Raw genomic sequence first — 20,557 nt, 5'->3', positions numbered from 1 at the left:
CTTCAGTATCATCCGTCAGGCCCCGTCAACTATCATCACTTTACTGCGATGCAAAGCAAAAAATAAAAAAGTTAAGCAGAAGAAAAAAACAGACTGATGCAGCGTTAGTACTGGTATAGTGTGCATACTGGGCTTGTTGTAGGCGGGTGAATTTATTTCCGAGACGCGCCGCTTTTTAAATTAAATTTTCGCTACGTGACGCGCCATCTGCCCCACTGAAGGAACTTTAAGGCGGGTGCGGTTAAAAAATCACGAGCAGGCCATTAGTTTTGTCTCGTGCGAGAGGTGGACTAATTTAGATTTTTATTCATACGGCTTTTCAACGCTTTGTTTTCATACTAAACGTTTTCGAAAACGCAGAATTTAAATATAAATATTCGCAAAAAGAAAAAGATTTATTTGATTTCTAGATGGTGTTTGTGTGTATTTTTTATGCGGTGTGTTTTTATACGTGTTTGATCTTTTGTGTGAGGTATGAAAATGTTTTTATGTGACTGTTTGTACAAGTTGGTGGATGACACGTGCCGAAACTCACTCAACATTTTCGCCCTAAATCTCCTCGAAATGTTTATTGTATTTTTTGCCGTGCAAGGAAATTGTACAATTTGCACAACATTACGGAATGCTTAACGAGTCCTTGAACACGTCAGAATTTAACCAAAAAAGTTATATTTTTTGGCAAAAAAATATTTTTTGCAAAAAACTTAATTTTATGTTCAAAATTTTGCAAAAAACTTAAATTTATAGGAAAAAATGATTTATTTTTTAAAATTGTGCCAAAAATATTTATTTTTGCAAAAAAACTTTATGTTTTTGACAATTTTTGCAAAAAAGTGATTTTTTTTTATAAAACTTTAGCAAAAAACTTTCTGTTTTTCCAAAATTTGCCCAAAAAACTTATTTTACAAAAGAACTAAATATTTTTTCTAATTTTGGCAAAAAAATCTTTATAATTACAAAAAACTTTTGCCAAAAAAACAAAGAAATTGTAAAATTTACGAAAAAAAATTCAAATTTTTGCAAAAAAAATCTAAATTTTTAGGAAAAAATGTTTTCTTTTGAATTTGTGCCAATAATATTTATTTTTGCAAGAAAACTTTATGTTTTTGACAATTTTTTTAATAAAATGTTAATTTTTGTAGAAAATTTGATCAAAAAACTTGAATTTTTAGGATTTTTTTTTCTAATTTTTACCAAGAAATATTATTTTGCCACAAACTTCTCATTTTTCCAATTTTTGCGAAAAAAATCTTTATTATTACATGAAACTTTAGCCAAAAACAAAAAAATTGTAAAATAAAAAAATAAAATTTCAAATTTTTGCAAAAAATAATTTTCTTCCTAAAAATCCCTAAATTAATTAGAAATGTTCAAATTTTAAACGCACAGTTAAACACCGTTAAAGTGGTGAAATAGTGTCGCAGTTAGTGAAGCATTCCACGCTTAATATACCACGCGCAATTTGCATTAAGTTAAAGATAATTGCCGCCCGCACTCGGAGCTCAAACGAAAGCTCAAACTCCCCAACAGCAGGAGGCAAAATTTTAAGATTTTCAATCTGGTTTCTTCATGCCAACTAAACCAAAACTAACAATAAGTTTTAATTCAGTCAACAATGTTCAAGTTTAAATACCAATGACCAAAATAGAATTATCTTGATATGTACCGTAAATTAACTTTAAGTTTACTTGAAAGGTGTGCTCGTATAATTAACTAAATTTAAACTTTTAATGGATTTATCGCGTGTGACTAATACAAATTTATAATACGCTTGCGTCAAAAAAAGTTTTTTATTTTATTTCTAAAAATTAAATTTTATTTGTTTTGTGCATATTCCCCTAAGCCACAGGAAGTGCTTTTTCGGCAATTAATTTAATAACGCACATGGCGGCGGTATTTTCACACGCACTCGCTCCGCTGTTGTTATTCCATTCAAATTGAATTCCGCACGGAGTTGTTTGCCACTAATGCGGACTTTGTCAAATTAAATTTCCCTTAGGTTTTACGCGGACCGTTTTGTCGTTATCATAAGTCTCCACAGTTGCCTCCGGCCTCCGACGCAGACGTCATTGTCGTATTAATATATTTCGCCAAATTTTCGCACGCGCGAAGAAAATCATTTCCCACGCCGATTGTTCGTTTATATTAATATTATTATTGCGAATCTCGGGCGTTGGATAAACATCGCCATGAAAATGTTTTATTTTCTTTATTTTATTCTCAATTTGAGCGAAATCCTCTTCATTTTCGAATTTATATATATAATTTTTTCCCTGGCCGCCTCCGTGTTCTATTGAGGGGAAAGTAACGCGAGGCAATGACATCCCGATAAGTGGTCTTGAAAGACACACCATATGTTGAGTGCCTTTCGCTATAATAGTAAATTCCCTCGGTTGCATCCAGAACACTGCTGGGACTACTCTAAGAAATAGGTTCCTGTTACGCCGCCGCCGGAAAAAAACCGACATGGTGTTGTGTTACACTTTGGCTTCGCCGTCGACTTTTGTTTGCTTGCACTTTCGCTTTCTATTCTCACGACAAACAACCACTTACCACTTGTATAAACATTCAGCGTAAGGTAAATAGTTTAAGTGAAATAAAAATATTTTATGCGTAAAAAATATGAATGAAGAGATCGTTAATCAACTTTGACGTTGGTATGTTGAAGCTGGTAAGGTAGTAAAATAGTAGGAGGTAGACAACAAATAGACGGAAAAAGAGTTGGATAATTTAAAGCGCCGCCGTGGAAGCCGGCAGTAACGAATTGCCATCCGGACGGTCACTCCTGCGGTCTGCGTGATGGATAAGCTGTGTGGCTGTGGGGGTAGCTCGCGTAAAATTGCTCTCCAGGAAGCCAGCAGTCATAGTGTCAAGCAACTCACATGGTTGATTTTAAAAACTCTAAAATCCACTATTTTACATTTCCTTTAAAGTGAAATTTTTGTAGTTTTTATGAGATTTTTGGGAAAAATTTAGAAAAAACCCAAAAAAATATAATTTTCCTTAAAATATTTTGGGGTTATTATAAAGTTTTTAAAAAATACTAAAAACTGTAGTAATTTGCTTAGATTTATGTAAAAATCTCAATTTTTTCTAATTTTTTTGTGTGTTTTTAAAAAAAAATAGTAAAAAACGCAAAAAAAAATCAAGTTTTTTTCCCAAAATATTTTGAGGTTGACAACATTTAGCAAAATCAATTATAAACTATACTAATTTGCTTAAATCTATATAAAAATCAAAATTTTTCTAATTTTTTTATGAGTTTTTTTGGCAAAAAATGAAAAAATTGCAAAAAAATGGTTTTTCGTAAATTTTTCACACTTTTTAATTTTTCACAACTTTTTTTCGCCTTGTATATTACGCAAAAAATATCACATTCCATCATCCTAATAAAAACTACCTGTTTAAATAAAATCCATTCAATTACTCGAAAAAAATCCATCAAGTAAATTGCACGTTCTGAAGATCCAGTGAAAAAGTCTTCTTTTTCTCTATGGCCGATAAGACCGTTGAGTAAACCAACGCGCGGGCGCGCGCGTGCAATCGAACATTATTCCTTAGGTATATCGATAAATGTGTTACTCTCGATTCATCAACTTTCTATACGAAGGTTTGCCCGGCGCCTTCACCAACAACGCAAGCGCGCATCGGTGACTCCTTTGTCTCCTATCGGATTTTCACGGGTTATTAAATAATTTAGCATTGGGGAGTTCTTCATCGATTTTTACAATATTTTGATAAAGCACGAGTGACTAAACGTCGCAGACATATCGTAAAAACTAATAAACGTAATAAAAACAAATAAATGTGATCTTTTTTGTTGTTGGATTTGCTTTTAATGGCGTTGTAATATTTCAACGTCTGTGTGTCTTAATGAAAAAGTCAGTAGGCTTAAAACCGGAAAACCGGAAAAACGGAAAAACTGTGTGCTTGCCAACGGAAATGGTTCTAACTATGCGATTAGCCACCGGCCTTAATGTCCTTCTGTCTACCGCACCATAATTCTTCTTTTATTACAAATATTTTTCTAGGTTCAACGCAAAAATGCGTTTAATTAAAAACCAAACAAAAAATAAAACAGGTAAACATTATTCTTATTCCCTTCGGGTTGGTGTGTGTCCGTTTGTGGTTTCTTATAATAGTTAAACCCAAACTAGGATGATTTATGACCGTGACCTTAATCTATCGCCAAAGTCAGGCGCATAAATTAGACACGTCCTGCGTTTTGTTACCACGACACCTCAAAGTCCGTAATTCTTACATTTTATGCTTACATCCGGTTTTCCGGTTTCTGTATTTTTTATTGCATACTCCATACAGCATTCTAAATATGTTGAGACTTGAAAACCCAAAGACTTTTAAGGATAAGACTTGAAAAAACGAAGAAAAAAAGATCGAGTTGAGAGGTCAGGGGACCGTGGGACGAAAAATGGGCCCAGCGCAATTTTACCCATGCACTATTTCGCTGTTATCCGCACGGGGCGACTCTCCGGGGGCAGTTTACAACTTTAAGGAATTGTTTACAGTGCATACGTGGCAATTTTCTAACGAAATTTAGATTTAGAATGGAAAACTTCAATAAAATGTGTGTTTTTCTCTCCGTTGGTTAAGTTTGCAATTTAATCAAACATATATTGTTACATCACGAACTGTCAGAAGCACTGCGTCTACGTGCTGACACAATGTAATGAAACATGGCGGCGGCGGCGCTTTTTTAATTAAATTCTGATCGACGCGTCGATAGCGAAACAAAGTGAAAAACCGCATAAAAATAAAGCCGTAGACACTAGCCAACACGCGGCTGCCTCTCAAACGTCGCCGCAATGTATCTATCCAAGCCACCCCTGTGTGTATATATATATGTATAGGTATAGATAACCCTAGGATGCGTTTCCGTATTGTGTGTGCGAAGCGCCCGGACGCGACTTGCATGCGAATGCGAAACAATCGGATCGACACCATTGTTTCGCGTGTGTTTTTTTGCAAATTACGCAAGCGCCCAGAGATAATATTTACGAGCGGCGCATAAATAACGACGCGGAGATATTAAATTTCTGCGGTTTCGATTTGCTTCGCTTCGATTTAATTCGTGCGTTTTAATCACCCGCCGTTTAATCGCTCACGTGTACATATTGTAATTAATATTGAGCAGAATTTTACTTCAAACTTTTTGATGATTTCTTGAAATTTAGCAAAAATTGCCTTAAATTTTAGTTATTTTTTGATAGGTAGAAATTTGGGAAAAATTTATATTCGTTTTTTTGCAAAACTTTGTAAAAATTACAAAAATGTATGTTTTTCCAAAAATTTGTGCCTTTTTTTTTTAAATTTAACTAATATATATGCAAACTTTAGTAATTTTTGCAGTTTTAAAGAAAAGTAAAAATTTAGCTGATTTTTGTGTGTTTTTATCAAAAACTTAAAAAAAAAGCAAAAAATCAGTTTTTTTTTTGCAAAAATTCGGAAATTATACAAAAAAATGTGTTTCTCTCAAATAATTTTTTTTAAATTTTCTTGAAATTTAGCCACAAAAAATGAAAATTATAATATTTTTAAATATACAAAAGTAAATACAAGTTTTACGCATTTTCTTGAATTGCAAAAAACAAAAATCTCATAAAAATTGCAAAAAACCTAATTTTTGACATTTTTCTCGACTAAAATTTTGCATATTCACTTTTAGAAAAAAAACTTTGTGAATAATCCTATTTGTATTTGTCATGTTTTCAGTATATATGTTAAATATTTGAGTTTTACACCGCATTCTCATCCCTTATTGACACATTTTATTAGTCCTCGCCACACAGTTGACGTCGGCGATGTTTTTTACTTTTTAAATCCAGCCCGTGCAGCTGTCCTGCTTTGCTGGCTTCGCGTGTGCACGCGAGCATTATCGCCGCCTCCGCTCTGGGACGCAATCCCCAGCTCGAAAGCAAAGCAAAGCTCCGGCGACGAGTCGAACGTCGAGTTTGTTGATTTTCTCACTAAACTACAAACAACTTTAAGTATTCCCGAAGTAAATAAAGACGGCGTGCGACTATCCAAACAGCGGGGGAGATGATGGGATGTCGACGACTACTAGAAACTTCCCTTGAAGAGATTACATTAGTATTGTCACCATCTTAAAAATTTATCAAAAAAATTTTTGTTTTTGAAAAAATTGAAATTTTTCTTTTACTAAAGCATTGTCAATATTTACATGAATCTATTATCATGAATTTCATCTCATCTTCGACTCCTGTTGAAGTGTAGTGCCTGTACACACATACAATTCGTATTCTTCTCGTACAATATTTACTTCCCTGCTCCGGCATCAAGTGCTAGTAAACGCAGACAACTTGAACACAGTTGAATGAACTGGAATCCGGGAAATATTAAGTGTAAGTGGAAATATTATCACTTTTTATAATTCAATTCCCGCTGTGTTGCAGGCGTCGTAATAGTTTGAGTACATTGTGATAGTTTGTCGAATAATCAAAAAGGAGTTTCGTAACAAAACCTCTTATTGGCCGCAAGGATAATTTAAATAAAATCCCAGCGGTGCGCCAGTGCAAAGCCGTCTCCGCACTCGTTCTAAATGCAAATTGACTATAACCGTAACCGTGATTCGGGGCGCCCTCGTGGCCGCGCTTCCTTTTTCCGGTTTTGTGTCCAGGACAAGCGCTAATACACATACCTGCGCACTCTTGATCTTTTAATGTGCTTGTAGATTGCGTATGAATATAATATAAATATAAATAAAAATAAAAATTACAATTTTAGTAGTGATAAAAAAAACTTTGTGCAGATTTGGTGCTTTTGACGAGGGAAGCTTAAAGTTGTTAAAGGAGTGTTAAGACGGCCGTGCGGAGTAAAAACTTGGCGCAGATCAGAGATTATTCGACGGCGGCGGCGGCGACGACGGCGAATGAATAATGAATACGTCGTGTTTTTATTAAGCGTTGTATCCGGGGCAATTTTATAAGTGTGAGTGTCGCACGAGCAAAAACAAAATTATCATCCTGTGAGAACCCGCCGACTAAATGCACAATGGGTGTTGATTTTGCGGTTAGAGTTGACAAAACGAGCGCGTTATTACAACACCCTCACCTCGCAAACGTTTTGTCGGCATTAAACCAACCCTCCGACTTTAAATTGGATTTAATCCAAACGGAAAAAATGTTTTTAAGAATTTAAAGTGCAGAAAATCGTTGAAAATTTTTACTAAAGCCATAAAAGTTAAGATACTTTTACAAGTACTCCTGGCGAACATTCTAAGCAACCATTTTCTTCTAGATAACATAGAAATCGCTCGCCGTGTAGCCTAATATATACGCGGTGTGGAGGCGCCGGGCACTACGGCGCAAAGTAAGCGCTTTCCGCTGATCTAATCTGCATTGGAAAATATTACGCCGAAAAGAACCGCACACTTGTGGCGCATATAATACAACCCTTATTTTTTACGTACGCATGCGACCAAATTAGTGTTTTGGAATTTATTAGCCGAGAACAGTTTTTTGAGAATTAATTCCACGCTCTTGCTTGTAAAACACTGCGCAACGAGTGTTTTTTTATGCAGTCGAGTGGAATTCCAGGTCAAGCAGGCGGTGTAGCTCAAAGAAATGTTAAAAGTGCAGGGTTGTCGTACACATTTTTTCCTTATCACTTGGCAGCGAGTAATTTTAATGGCGCACATTACTACCGCTTGAGCAAACATGCGATATGCCTAGTTGACGGCTTATTACCACGCAAGGAATAAATATTTAAATATTGTAATAAACAAAAATCAATTTTATAGACGTTTTGGGAGCTTTCACTTTCACTTTCTTGTTGTTTGCCCTTTGGCAGTGAAAACAATCTCCGTCGCGTAGAAGTGCGTAGATTATGTTACCCAACGCACGCGCTAACTTTGCGTCCCTTTAATTATAGAAACAGATGCGAATTTTAATGAGCACCACACAAAATCCAAGACAACACACGACAAACTCATGTTTAGCCTTAGATAAACTTTATGTACACAACGTCAACTGGATTATAAACCACTGAAAATAAATTTTAAAATTAAAAATTAAAAAAACAAAATTTTAAGATTTATAGTGTTATATTACTAAATTTATTATACCCTGTACTTTTAGTAAAGTAGGTCTTCTCTTAGAGAGAAACAAAATACGAAACAAGAAAATCAGAATATGAAGCCATGTAGCGTACATTGCTAGATCGCCAGCTTGCTGTGTAACGACGTGGAGAAATGCGCGCCCGGCGCCTCCACGAAAACGCCGCGAATCTTAGAGGTTCACCAAGGTGGCTGTCTGTGTGCGTGTGGTTTGCGGATTGTGTGGAAAATTAATGACAACTGCATCTGTACTATTCGTACGCAAATGGCGAAACATTTTACTATAAATTAAATTTGCATTTAGCTCGAAAATAACACTTTTTAACCTGTAAAAAGTCAAAGCAATATCATTTAAGAACAATATGCTTGAGACACGTCTTTATTTCATGTGTATGCTTGAAAATTTCCACGCTTGTAGAATGAAACTTTCTCGAGTTAACCTTTTGAGCTCATACAAAGTGTCTGTTTGAAATTTTAATCTGAATAATAAAATAAATAAAATGTAAATCTGTATTTTGAGTGTTTACACGTGTCGTTGTAATTTTTGCACGTGTAGATCTTGTATTTTTTATGCTGATATAAGGTCATACGCATGTTTCAGGTTGGCAACTTGCGCTGGGTTAGCGTTTGGCGTTTTGGGGTTTAGATGCCGTCGAATCAAATCTCTCATATCGCGTGTCGACTTTATGAAAAATCCGTAAATTTATTGCTCGCCCGTTCATCGCCCGCCGCCGCGTGACTACGTAGCAAAACGTTGCGCGTTCCGGGAATACGTTACACGAACTCACACGCCTCTTCCGCTTTTCCACATACGCGCACACCACGATGACGTTCTGCGTATCGTGTAATCGACAAAGAAAATATTAACGTTGCAAGGGCCCGGAATTGGAATAAAAGCGCGGCTGCGAGAATAGGAAATGAGCGAGGACGGGAGGAAGTGAGTTGAAAGTGGATGCAGAACGAGGAAAATGCTTTGACGTAGATGGAATTGATATCATAATATGAAAAAGGAAAATTATCAATTTTTTCGGAATTTTTAAAACATGTTTTGAAAAACACCCTGTATCTCCTGTACCAATTGAGATATTTTAAATATTTTTATGTATTTGGTAGATAAAGAGTTTGTCTTTCCTATGTACTATTTTATTAGTTTTTGAAGATATTTAAAATGGCCTAAAATGTTTTTCAAAAATGATCTAAAATGCATTTTTACAAATTTCATAAAATTTGAAAACGTGTTTCGGTAAACACTCTGTATCTTCTATGTCAATAAAGTAATTTGAAATATTGTTTCAGGAAATTATAGCTAAGAAGATTCTTTATCCTGTGTATTACTTTTAATTTTTCTAAATATATTTTGAATGCCCTAAACCGTTTTCCAAAAATGACCTAAAATGCAAAAATGCACACAATGCAAAAATACGTTTCAGAAAATATTTTGTATCTTTTGTACCAATAAACTAATTTACAATATTTTTACTGCAAATGATAGCTAAAATGATCCTTTATTATATGCACTATTTATTTTTCTCTAATTATATTCAAAATGCCCTCAAACGCCCTCCAAAAATGACCTTAAAATGCATACAACTAATTCCTGGCGGTAAAGAAATCGCTCCGTAAACGACATAATAAAGCGAGTTCGAGGACGTTTTGGCACGTTTACAAACTCTTTACTTTAACGATATGCTTTTAAGCACTCCTGCACTTACTTTGGCCTATTTTAGATGCTTCGCCTTGCATTGAAAGAGAAAATTGATACGAAATCAATACTTTACTTTATGCATTTTACGCTCTAACTAAAAGTAAAAATCATCTACGTTTTAAAAGTCTCATTCATTTCCCTAAAACATAATATGCAATAATAAATAAACCCATAAAACCTTAAAAGCTGTATCTATTTTAAAAATTGCTTCTCACACGAGTAAACTTGAACGATAGCGGTTAAATGTTAGCTTGTTTGAGCCTTGTCCTTTTCGTTGTCGATTGTCGATTGTCCTCAAAACTTCAGCCTTCTCTGCGCCCACGCGTAGCTCTATTATAGGTGGATAGGTGGAACTTCCTTTGGGGATATAAATTAGTTAAAAGCACCAGCAGTAGCGGCTGGAATGTCCTGGCGGAGATCGAGATCGAACAAACCGAGCGCAAACGAAACCCTCTCTCGAAACATGTAGCGATAGAAAAAACTAAAGGAAGGTATAAATTGTGGCGGAGGATGTGGGGAAGGACTAAGGATTGCCAGTCTTTGCTTGCGGGCATGCGGGCTGCGCGTTTATCGGGAAAAATTCGATTAGAGGCCGAAAACTACCCGAAAACAAGCCACAAATAAATACTAAGTGTTTAGAAACTTGAAAATTTAAATTTAAAGTTTTAGTAGTGAAATAAAATGTTTTTGTAATAATAACGCGCTCAATATTTAATTTCCGGGAACGTGTGTTGCACGTTGTCGCACGTTGAAGCTCGAACGCCGCGAGCGTTTAGCATTATTTCACTCGCTGCAAAATGGTCGACAATGGCGCATAAAGAGAAAATTCAATAAGTAGCTGCACTAACGATAACGGTGCGAATGCACTATAAATTCTTTGCGATTCAATTTTATTCCACAATGTGACACAAATTGAAAAATTTTACATTTTGCATATAAACTTATAAATAATTATGCAGCTTTGTTTAGTGCTTGCGCTAAGCGATGCTGAAAATCGCATTGTGTTGTCCACCGAAATTTGACGCGCGTGATAAACACTCGGGTGTGTATTATGAATGAAACGCCCGAACCTTAACCAACATCGGTGCGCTCGGGATAATGTGCAGTTCCGTATCCCGCTTGATAATCCCGAATCAATGCCTCGTTTGCTAAAAGGCCCCCTAGTCTTGGGCGTGCTTGATGTGGGTGCCTACGTGTTGAATATTCTATTCTACAACAATGCAACCAAATATTAGATAAGCTGTTGGGTTTGGGCAGAGAGCTGCCGGATTCATCTCGGATCCGGTCCGCTTGTCTGATGCGCGATGATCCCGCGAGCGGAGAGACACAGGAAGACGTCCATCAAGCATGCCCCGGCGAGCGTGTTACAAATCGGCCATCAGGGCGGAGAAAACATCTTAGTAATAGATTTTGCAAGGCTAGCAAGCGTGTTTTGTGTCAACCTGTGACTGATTGACAAAAGCCCACAATCAGAGTAACGGTTTATTTTTGCTGGGGAAACTGAGATGTTGGAATCTAAAATTGGGTATAAATAAGGGATAAGATTTTGGGCTGATTGATAGGGGTTGTTACTGAAAAATTCATGAATTTACAAAATTAATAAAATATGAATTTTTGGAAAAAATAATAAAACATGTTTTTTTAAACACTCTGTATCTTCTATACTAATAAAGTTATTTGGTTTATTTTTTGTAACTTATAGCCAAAAAGGCTCTCTATCCATTGCATGTTTTTATTTTAACTAAATATATTTATAATGCCCTTAAACGTCCTTTGAAAAAGCCCTAAAAATGTAAAATACAAATTTAAGAATTTTTAAAATATGTTCCATAAAACACTCTGTATCTCCTATATCCATTGAGGTATTTTAAATATTTTTATTGCAAATTGTAGTCAGAAAGTCGTACTATCCGTATCATATTTTTTAATTTTTATAAATATTTTTATAATGCCCTAAAACGCCCTCAAAAAATGACCTTAAAATGCGAAAAACTAAAAATTCATAAAACTAAAACATTAATAAAATATGAACCATACACAATATCAATCGATCACAGTCTGTTTAAATTAATACTGATGAGTTGTATAGTATTTCACTTCCGGTTTGTATTATCGAAAAAAATCTCTATTGTTACAAGGAGCCACAATAAAATCCTTTCATTCCAAAGAAAGACAACTTGGTTGTTTTTCTGATCGAAAATACGAAGAAACGAAAGAAAATCCAAGAATATCCGTGCTATCAATATCCACTAACTTTCTAATGGCACTACTCACAACTCACCCCCTTTATCTTCTATCTGTGTGTGTGTGGATATGATTGATAACCGACGCGACTCGATTACACAACGATCAATGTCACACTTGCAACTATCAAACCACATCAAATACACACACACACACACACACACAAATACAAACATCCAGTGAGTTGGAGTTTATCTAGCAAATTGATACAGGGTAGTAGTTTGTGAGGGTTGAGAGTGGTTCGGTGAGATAGATTGGCGGCCGAATGAAGACGATTCTCGGTCGCCGACCACGTAATATGTCAAGTTGGCGAGTTGGACATATCGTCGTGACACGAAGATTTAATCGACGGTTTTCCACCCTTAAAAAACTACCCTCTGAAAAAATAAAATTTATCTGAAAAATATATTTGTAGTATTTTAAATATTTGAATACGAAATCAAATTTTATTTGATTTTTTTTTATTCGCAGAAAAGAAAGCGAAAAAACTCATATATATTATTACAGTGACGTTTACGGCAATAGAATATGAGCTATATTGTGCCCAACGCAATATACGCACCCTTACTCCAGTCCGGAACATTACTAAAAAATATTACGATCAATTCGGGCGCCGTCGAAGGCTTGCACGACACAAAAAACGAAAAACGAATAAAATCAACGCTTGTGTACATAAAGTCTATTTTTATACATTCATATCACGGGCAATATTTACATACAGACTCAAAAGTCGCAAATCTGGTTTGGGAGTCGTTAAAAATACATTATTTTCATTATTAAGTAGATTTTATTATTTGTAGAGGCGGTAGTCAGTCTCAAATGTACTTGAGTAGCCTTCAGGGGCGGGGTATCCCAGAGGGGCGAGGTGTACTCCACGTTTATGAAGGTTATGATAGGTTGGAATCAAGTGGGCGTGGATGTAGTAAGGGGCGTGGCTCCCAGCAGCAACAAAAGCCAAAAAACTAAGGAAAATAACCTTAAAATAAAATAATTAATATTTTTTAATGTTTTGTGATAAATTTTTTATCTTACCAAAATATTCATTTTGATTTTGATGATTTTTATAAACTGAAGAATTATTTTATGTTTCTTTGCTTTTATAGCAAAAATATGCATCTATTTAACATTTTAGATTTAAATTTTGCATTTTAGAAACATGTTTTGTAGATTTAGTTTAAATATCAAAATATCATATTTATTGATAGACATTTATACGCATAATAATATAAACAAATAGTGTGAGTTGTGTTGAATAGTTAATTTATTAATGTATTATTTAACTACTAGTTTACTATGACAATGAAACTTTCAAATATGTTTAATGTATTCCGGCAATTGCATATAAAATTAATTAAATACATAAATGTTTAATTCTTTTAGTGATTTTTTTGCTGTTTTCGACGAATTTATTTGTGAAACAGCCAGAACTCATATAAATTCCTATCAGAGTTATTTGCTGAGTCGGGTGAATACTTCGCATAAAACTGTAAAAAATATGTGATCAAATTTTTTTCGGAATTCAATATGAGTGAATTAATAGCGCGAGTTTTATTTTTGTCAATTTTATTTTATGTACGTGTATCTACCGATTTTTTTGCTATTAATTAATTAACTTTTTTTTATATATAAAAGTTTTATTTTTATATTTTTATATATTTTTGCTTATTAATTAATAGGATTATTATGAGGGACATTTGGGGCATTAAAAAAGTGAGGAGTAGCAAAGGCGTGAGTATAGGTGGCGCTGGAATAACTTGAATAAGCAAATGGACCAGGGTTTACTCTGCGTCTGTCAAAAGGTGAGGCTTGGGTTCCATCAGCGTAGATTGGTACTGATGCTGGGGCTGCAGCTGGAGCAAAATGTGGGCCAAAATTACCATAGGCGTAATCCATTGGAGTATTGGAGATGATTCCACGTCGGTATAATTCATGGGCACTATAGAAACTTGGTCCAGAAGCAGATACTGGTGCTGGTCCAGGTGCAGGTGGGTAGAACCCGAATTGTTGTTGAAGGGCTGGAGCTGAGTAGAAACCAGGGGCAAGGGTCATGATGACCATTAAAGCAATCTGGGTTAAAATACCATTGTAAATTTAAAGAGATAATATGGGTTTCTTTCAGGTATGGAGGTCTTACCAGGAACTTCATGTTTAATATTGATCTGATTCTGACTGAGCAACTTGGTAATACAAAGTGATATTTTTCCTGATATGTTCCTGGAGTATTTATAGGTACTACTAGTATTTAGTATGTTTTTAAGTGCAAGGTTAATGATGTTCCTTTATATTCACCACTATAACAAAACCCATTGCATTTTTCTGCATTTTTCTACATTTTATGATCAACAATAAAAATAAAACATCAAGATATTGTCGTATGTTATTTATTTATTGCGCCTAGATTTCCTTATAATTTCAAAACATTCAATAGTGGTAACGTGGGACGAATGGGGTGTTGTAGGCGGTGTGAGCGACAGAAGCACCATGGTAAGCAGCAATTGGGGCGGCGTAGACTCCACGCTTGTACAGATGGTGGGCACCGTAGGCGGTGTATGGGGTGTAGGCAGCATGGGAGTATCCGGTGTAGGCCAAAGGAGCAGCATAGACTCCACGCTTGTACAAATGGTGGGCACCAAAAGCGTATGGGGTGGTGTAGGCAGAATGGGCATAAGCACCATGGTAAGCAGCTACTGGGGCAGCATAGATTCCACGTTTGTAGAGATGGTGAGCTCCATAGACACCAGCGTATGGGGTAGCGTAGGCATGGTGGGCATAGGTACCATGGGCATAGGCACCATGGGTGTAGGCAGCTACTGGAGCGGCGTAGATTCCACGCTTATACAGATGGTGAGCTCCAAAGGCATATGGAGTAGCGTATGGAGTGTAGGCAGCAGCGGAGTAATGAGCAACTGGGGCTACATATACAGCAGCGGAAACGGCCAAGATGGCGGCGAAAGCAATCTGTAATCAAACACAAATTTTATTAATAATTTCTTTCTTTTTAGTTTTTTAATTCAATAACCAAAACGCACCAGGAATTTCATGGTGAGTGTTTGATTGTTGTTTAGACTGCAGCTAGGATGCAACTGTGCTTACCACCTTGCAGTTTTGGCTATTTATACAAAAATTAAAGCAATGCCACACCTTGCTTGTTCTTGTGCAGCAATGGTGAGGCATTTGAACTTTAATAAAGCAGAGCATAGCAACTCACTCATGGTTCATGTTCAAGGTTGAGAGTTGTAACACAGTTTCGAAAACAAGTATGTGTACCAAAAAAGTGTGGCATGATCGAGTAGGTATCTAACAAGGAAGTAAATACCATATATCACAAATGTATAATTGGTAGGTCTAAATATCAACCAATATGGGCAACAACTTGTTTTTAATGGGAATGCATTTTAATAAATAATGAAAATATGTCAGTGAGCAATTATTGTGTTTTTTTAATATATAAAATTTATTCTTGAAAAGACTGAGTAAGTTTTGACTAAATTTTACTATGTCAAATATATGATCTCCTAATGTAAAAATGTAGCTTATAAATTTTAATCCAATCTATATATGTTATATAAAAATGAATTGCTGTTCGTTAGTCTCGCTAAAACTCGAGAACGGCAGAACGGATTTATCTTATCTTGGTCTTGAATTATTCGTGGAGGACTAGGGAAGGTTTAAATTGTGAGAAAAATTCGAATAATTGCAGGGAAAATCCTCAAAACAGCTCTTTTCTATAGAATAAAATTTGACATTGAGATTCAATCATAGTTATAGTTAAATAGTTGATTTCGAGATGGCGCGCTGAAGTGCATTATTGACAAAACTTTATATAATTAATTTCTTTAAATTAAAATTGCTAATCTTATTGATAGAATTGACTCTTACTACGAGTATGTCTAGAATAAGAGAGTAAAAACGAAATACATTTTTATTAAACACTGCTGGAACGAAGTCGCGGGCAACAGCTAGTATACAATAACAATAACAAGTCTTGCAAAATAGACAGATTTTATTAATTATCAAAATTTTGTGTAGTAAACACTCAGTATAATATAGAAAGTAGAGACTCTAAATAAATATATTAGTTTGGCAGATGTAGAAAGTTGTAAATAGAGTGATAACATCAAAAAATAAATAGAAAGATATAAAAATAAAGTTTTATTTCATTGTATATAAAAAAAAACTTAATAGTATCAAGATTTATATAACAACAAACGACATGATATAAATGAATCAATATCAATATAAGTTTAATTAAAAGAAGAGTTCTTGTAATATAAAAAACAAGAAATACGATGAATGTGTTTTACTTTAGATTGTATATGAAATGCGATATCAACGCTAATGGATCTTATTAATGTCTATGTAATTTAATTATACAAATATAAAAATATACCTTAATAGAAATAAATATTTGAGTAAATTTATATTAATTTGAATTTCATAAAGTATATTGCAATATATTTAATTAAGTATTATAAGCACTGTCTGGAAGATAATATATAGGATAACATGAACTAGATAAAAATTTGTTTAATTTTTATTTATTTATTTTAATCTATACAATCTTGTCGGTAACATTTAATAGTCATAATCATTTAATAGTAGTAACGTGGGACGAATGGGGTGTTGTAGGCGGTGTGGGCAACAGAGGCACCATGGTAAGCCAAAGGAGCAGCGTAGATTCCACGTTTGTACAGATGGTGGGCACCGAAGGCATATGGGGTAGCGTATGCGGAATGGGCATAACCATGATGGGCATAGGCACCATGAGCATAAGCACCATAGGCGACTGGGGCGGCGATCACTCCACGCTTGTAAAGATGGTGAGCTCCATAGACACCAGCGTATGGAGTAGCATAAGCATGGTGGGCATAACCAGCATGGGCATAGGCACCATGGTAAGCAGCAACTGGAGCAGCGTAGATTCCACGTTTATACAGATGGTGGGCACCGTAGATACCAGCATATGGGGTGGCGTAGGCACCATGGTAGGCAGCTGGGGTGTAGGCACCATAGGCGGCTACTCCATGATAAGCTGGGGCTACGTAAACAGCAGCGGAGACGGCCAAGACGGCGGCGAAAGCAATCTAAAACAATGAAAATTTTATTATAGGAAAATATGTAAGCTGTAGATCAAATCCTTAGATGAAAAACTTACGAGGAATTTCATGGTGAGTTTGTTTGGTTGTTGTTTAGACTGCAGCTAAAATTCAACTGTGATCTAACGAAATATTCCTGCTCTATTTATATGAAAAATATGCTCTACAAGACATATTGAAGGTCAAATAATTGTTGTTTTTGTTGCTAATTTATAATCAAAACAATGCTTAGTTTTTTGGAAGTTTTTTTGTGGACTACCTGTTTAAAAACAACTATCGACGGAAGACAATTTACATATATTTATTATTGCAAATATTTATAACAATCAAAACCAGAATAAGCCTATTTCAAGGTCACGCAACTCACAAAGAAATATTTATGTTATACATTTTTTTAATCAGAAGATAAAAAAGAAAAATGTCAATTAAAATATTAATATAAGTATAGAAATAAATTATTTATAAAAATTTAATTAAAAATATGTTATATTTAGCTACATTGTTGATTTATTATACAAATTTTAAAAATTTAGTATAGTATGTTTGGTACGGAATTAAATGTAACAGGTAAAACATTTTGTGCGTGTTTGTTTTAAGAAAACTTGACTTGATACCAAAAGAAACAATAACAAAGAAAAACAAATCTAAATTGAGTTTTTAAGTTTTATTCGAATGATTTGTTTGAAACTGAAAGTCAATAAATATTTTAGTACTTGTGACTGTGCTTTTCGTTTAATATTCCAATAATATTAAAAATAAATAAAACAAAATGTTTTTAGATTTTTATATTTTTATTGCTTATAAGTAATGGTCATAACATTTTATACATCTTATACATTTAATAGTAGTAACGTGGGACGAATGGGGTGTTGTAGGCGGTGTGGGCAACAGAGGCACCATGGTAGGCAGCAATTGGGGCGGCGTAGATTCCACGCTTGTACAGATGGTGGGCACCGAAGGCATATGGGGTAGCGTAGGCGGAATGAGCATAACCATGATGAGCATAGGCACCATGAGCATAAGCACCATAGGCGGCAACTGGGCGGCGATCACTCCACGCTTGTAGAGATGGTGAGCACCATAGACTCCAGCGTATGGAGTAGCATAGGCATGGTGAGCATAACCAGCATGGGCATAGGCACCATGGTAAGCAGCAACTGGAGCAGCGTAGATTCCACGTTTATACAGATGATGAGCACCGTAGATACCAGCGTATGGGGTGGCATAGGCACCATGGTAGGCTGGGGTGTAAGCACCATAAGCGGCTACACCATGATGAACTGGAGCTACGTAAACAGCAGCGGAGACGGCCAAAACGGCGGCGAAAGCAATCTATAATAAACAATGTAATAATTAATACATTTTTATTGTTTAAACAAATTTAACCTACCAAGAATTTCATGTTTGTTGTTGGGTGGTTTGGTTGTTGTTTAGATTGCAGCTAAAATTCAACTGTGATCTTACCAACGGCTCAGCAACTATTTATACTCAATTTTTACCTAATCAAGGACAACACAATGTTTTTCATATAAAAACTTACTTAAAAGTTTACACAAAAAATAATACCAACTAAACAAAGTCAACAGCATGGATTTATTAAACCAGTAAATAAAAAATTAACATAAATCTATTTAAATATTCTGTTTTATTTGTTGTTTACTCAATTTGCAATAAAATTGTACAATTTATACAAAACATACACATAATTAAATAAAGTTATACGTTAATAAAAATATTTATTGTCCTTTAATTATAGTTTCATATAGCAGGAACATATTTTTGTGCAAAATCAAATTGAGAGTACAATAAAAGTCAGGAACATGACTGACTAACTTAAGTAATACTCAAGTGACTTAAGTAATACTCAAGTGACTTAAGTAAACTAAAAATTAAGTGTTTACTTGGTTATTATATTGAATGCATATACCTGTAAAAATTCTATCTGTGCCATAATGCATCTACAGTTAAATATGAAGTACATGTACTTAAGTATAGTTTCAAATAATAAATTTACTATAATTGATTACATTTACAAACTGTTTGTGTCTGTGTGTAGTTGTGCAAAATAAATGCCTCACAAATACCTATAATATTTATATCTATACTGTGCGCACCATGCATGGCTGATAAGACGGATTCAGTAAACGACTTAAGTCATGAAAATAAATCACACCGTAGTCCTAGTGCTGCAATCTCGGAATCAATTGTTGAACTATTTTGTCTCTTGCTACATTATACTTATTTATTAAACAAAGAAAACTATATATAATCCGGAACATAATTATAATAATAATAATATTAATATAATTTGTAAATTTTTATTAATACATATTCATAATTATTTTATTTACATTAACTGATCAAAAGGTAACTAACGACCTAGTCCAGCTCCAGACAAAAGAGATATACTCTTATAGGCATTTTGGCCATCGGTCTGACGCTTGTACAAATGGTGGGCACCAAAGGCGTATGGGGTAGCGTAGGCGGAATGAGCATAACCATGATGGGCATAGGCACCATGAGCATAAGCACCATATGCGATTGGGGCGGCGATCACTCCACGTTTGTAGAGATGATGGGCACCATAGACACCAGCGTAGGGGTAGCATAGGCATGGTGAGCATATCCAGCATGGGCATAAGCACCATGGAAGGCAGCAACTGGAGCAGGGTAGATTCCACGTTTATACAGATGATGGGCACCGTAGATACCAGCGTATGGGGTGGCATAAGCTCCATGGTAGGCAGCTGGGCTATAGGCACCATAGGCGGCTACACCATGATAAGCTGGGGCTACGTAAACAGCAGCGGAAACAGCCAAAACGGCGGCAAAAGCAATCTATAATAAACAATGTAATAATTAACACATTTTCTATTGTTTAAACAAATTAAACCTACCAAGAATTTCATGGTTGTTGTTTAGACTGCAGCTAAAACTCAACTGTGATCTTACCTACAGCTCAGCAGCTATTTATACTAAATTTTTACCTATGCGAGAACAAGGTAATATTTTATCAGTTTGAAAAACTTAAGAAAAAATGCATCTATGAGTAGTTTGCAAAGTCAACAACATAACTTATAAAACTTTTAATAAAATAATTATAACATATAATTATGCAAAAATAATCAGATTTATTATGTTGTTTACCTAATTTGTAATAAATTATTCAATATTATTTAATATACAAAAATTACTTCAAAACAAAAAGAACAGTAACTAAACAGAGTCGATAACATCGACGTATTAAGACAGTAATAAAAAAAATTAACATAAATCTATTTAAATAATCAGTTTTATTTGCTGTTTACTCAATTTGCAATAAAATTGTACAATTTAAACAAAATATACACATAAATAGTCTCTACTAATATTATAAAAGCGAAAATCCTGATGTTTGTTACACTTTCACGCAAAAACTAC

The 20,557-nt window shown here is 34.8% G+C and overlaps 3 protein-coding genes and 2 long non-coding RNA genes across 5 annotated transcripts; all 5 read right to left on the bottom strand.

The window, feature by feature from the left end:
* Positions 1-13,587: 13,587 nt before the first annotated feature.
* Positions 13,588-14,263, bottom strand: LOC135791135 (uncharacterized). Its single transcript, XR_010547935.1, has 2 exons — positions 14,176-14,263; positions 13,588-14,108 (listed from the first exon to the last, which is right to left on the bottom strand). It is a non-coding gene; the product is annotated as an uncharacterized lncRNA (long non-coding RNA).
* Positions 14,264-14,410: 147 nt separating this feature from the next.
* On the bottom strand, positions 14,411-15,207 carry LOC135791123 (histidine-rich protein PFHRP-II-like). Its single transcript, XM_065301438.1, has 2 exons — positions 15,071-15,207; positions 14,411-14,999 (listed from the first exon to the last, which is right to left on the bottom strand). Exons 1-2 carry the CDS (start codon positions 15,080-15,082, stop codon positions 14,463-14,465), a joined length of 549 nt encoding a protein of 182 aa, XP_065157510.1. The 5' UTR covers positions 15,083-15,207; the 3' UTR covers positions 14,411-14,462.
* Positions 15,208-16,572: 1,365 nt separating this feature from the next.
* LOC135790517 (histidine-rich protein PFHRP-II-like) lies at positions 16,573-17,312 on the bottom strand. The gene is made up of 2 exons (XM_065300753.1): positions 17,197-17,312; positions 16,573-17,125 (listed from the first exon to the last, which is right to left on the bottom strand). The coding sequence occupies exons 1-2, from the start codon at positions 17,206-17,208 to the stop codon at positions 16,634-16,636; spliced, it is 504 nt and encodes a 167-aa protein (XP_065156825.1). The 5' UTR covers positions 17,209-17,312; the 3' UTR covers positions 16,573-16,633.
* Positions 17,313-17,909: 597 nt separating this feature from the next.
* On the bottom strand, positions 17,910-18,587 carry LOC135790548 (uncharacterized). The gene is made up of 2 exons (XM_065300782.1): positions 18,528-18,587; positions 17,910-18,469 (listed from the first exon to the last, which is right to left on the bottom strand). Exons 1-2 carry the CDS (start codon positions 18,537-18,539, stop codon positions 17,936-17,938), a joined length of 546 nt encoding a protein of 181 aa, XP_065156854.1. The 5' UTR covers positions 18,540-18,587; the 3' UTR covers positions 17,910-17,935.
* Positions 18,588-19,441: 854 nt separating this feature from the next.
* LOC135790425 (uncharacterized) lies at positions 19,442-20,075 on the bottom strand. Its single transcript, XR_010547762.1, has 2 exons — positions 20,035-20,075; positions 19,442-19,975 (listed from the first exon to the last, which is right to left on the bottom strand). It is a non-coding gene; the product is annotated as an uncharacterized lncRNA (long non-coding RNA).
* Positions 20,076-20,557: the final 482 nt, after the last annotated feature.

Source organism: Atheta coriaria, unplaced genomic scaffold (genome assembly GCF_025399875.1).
Source record: "Atheta coriaria isolate IRGN ID8LTWV9N9 unplaced genomic scaffold, Caltech_Dcor_3.1 hic_scaffold_4_pilon, whole genome shotgun sequence".
NCBI classification, from domain to species: domain Eukaryota; kingdom Metazoa; phylum Arthropoda; class Insecta; order Coleoptera; family Staphylinidae; genus Dalotia; species Dalotia coriaria.
This window is presented reverse-complemented; position numbering and strand designations above follow the sequence as displayed.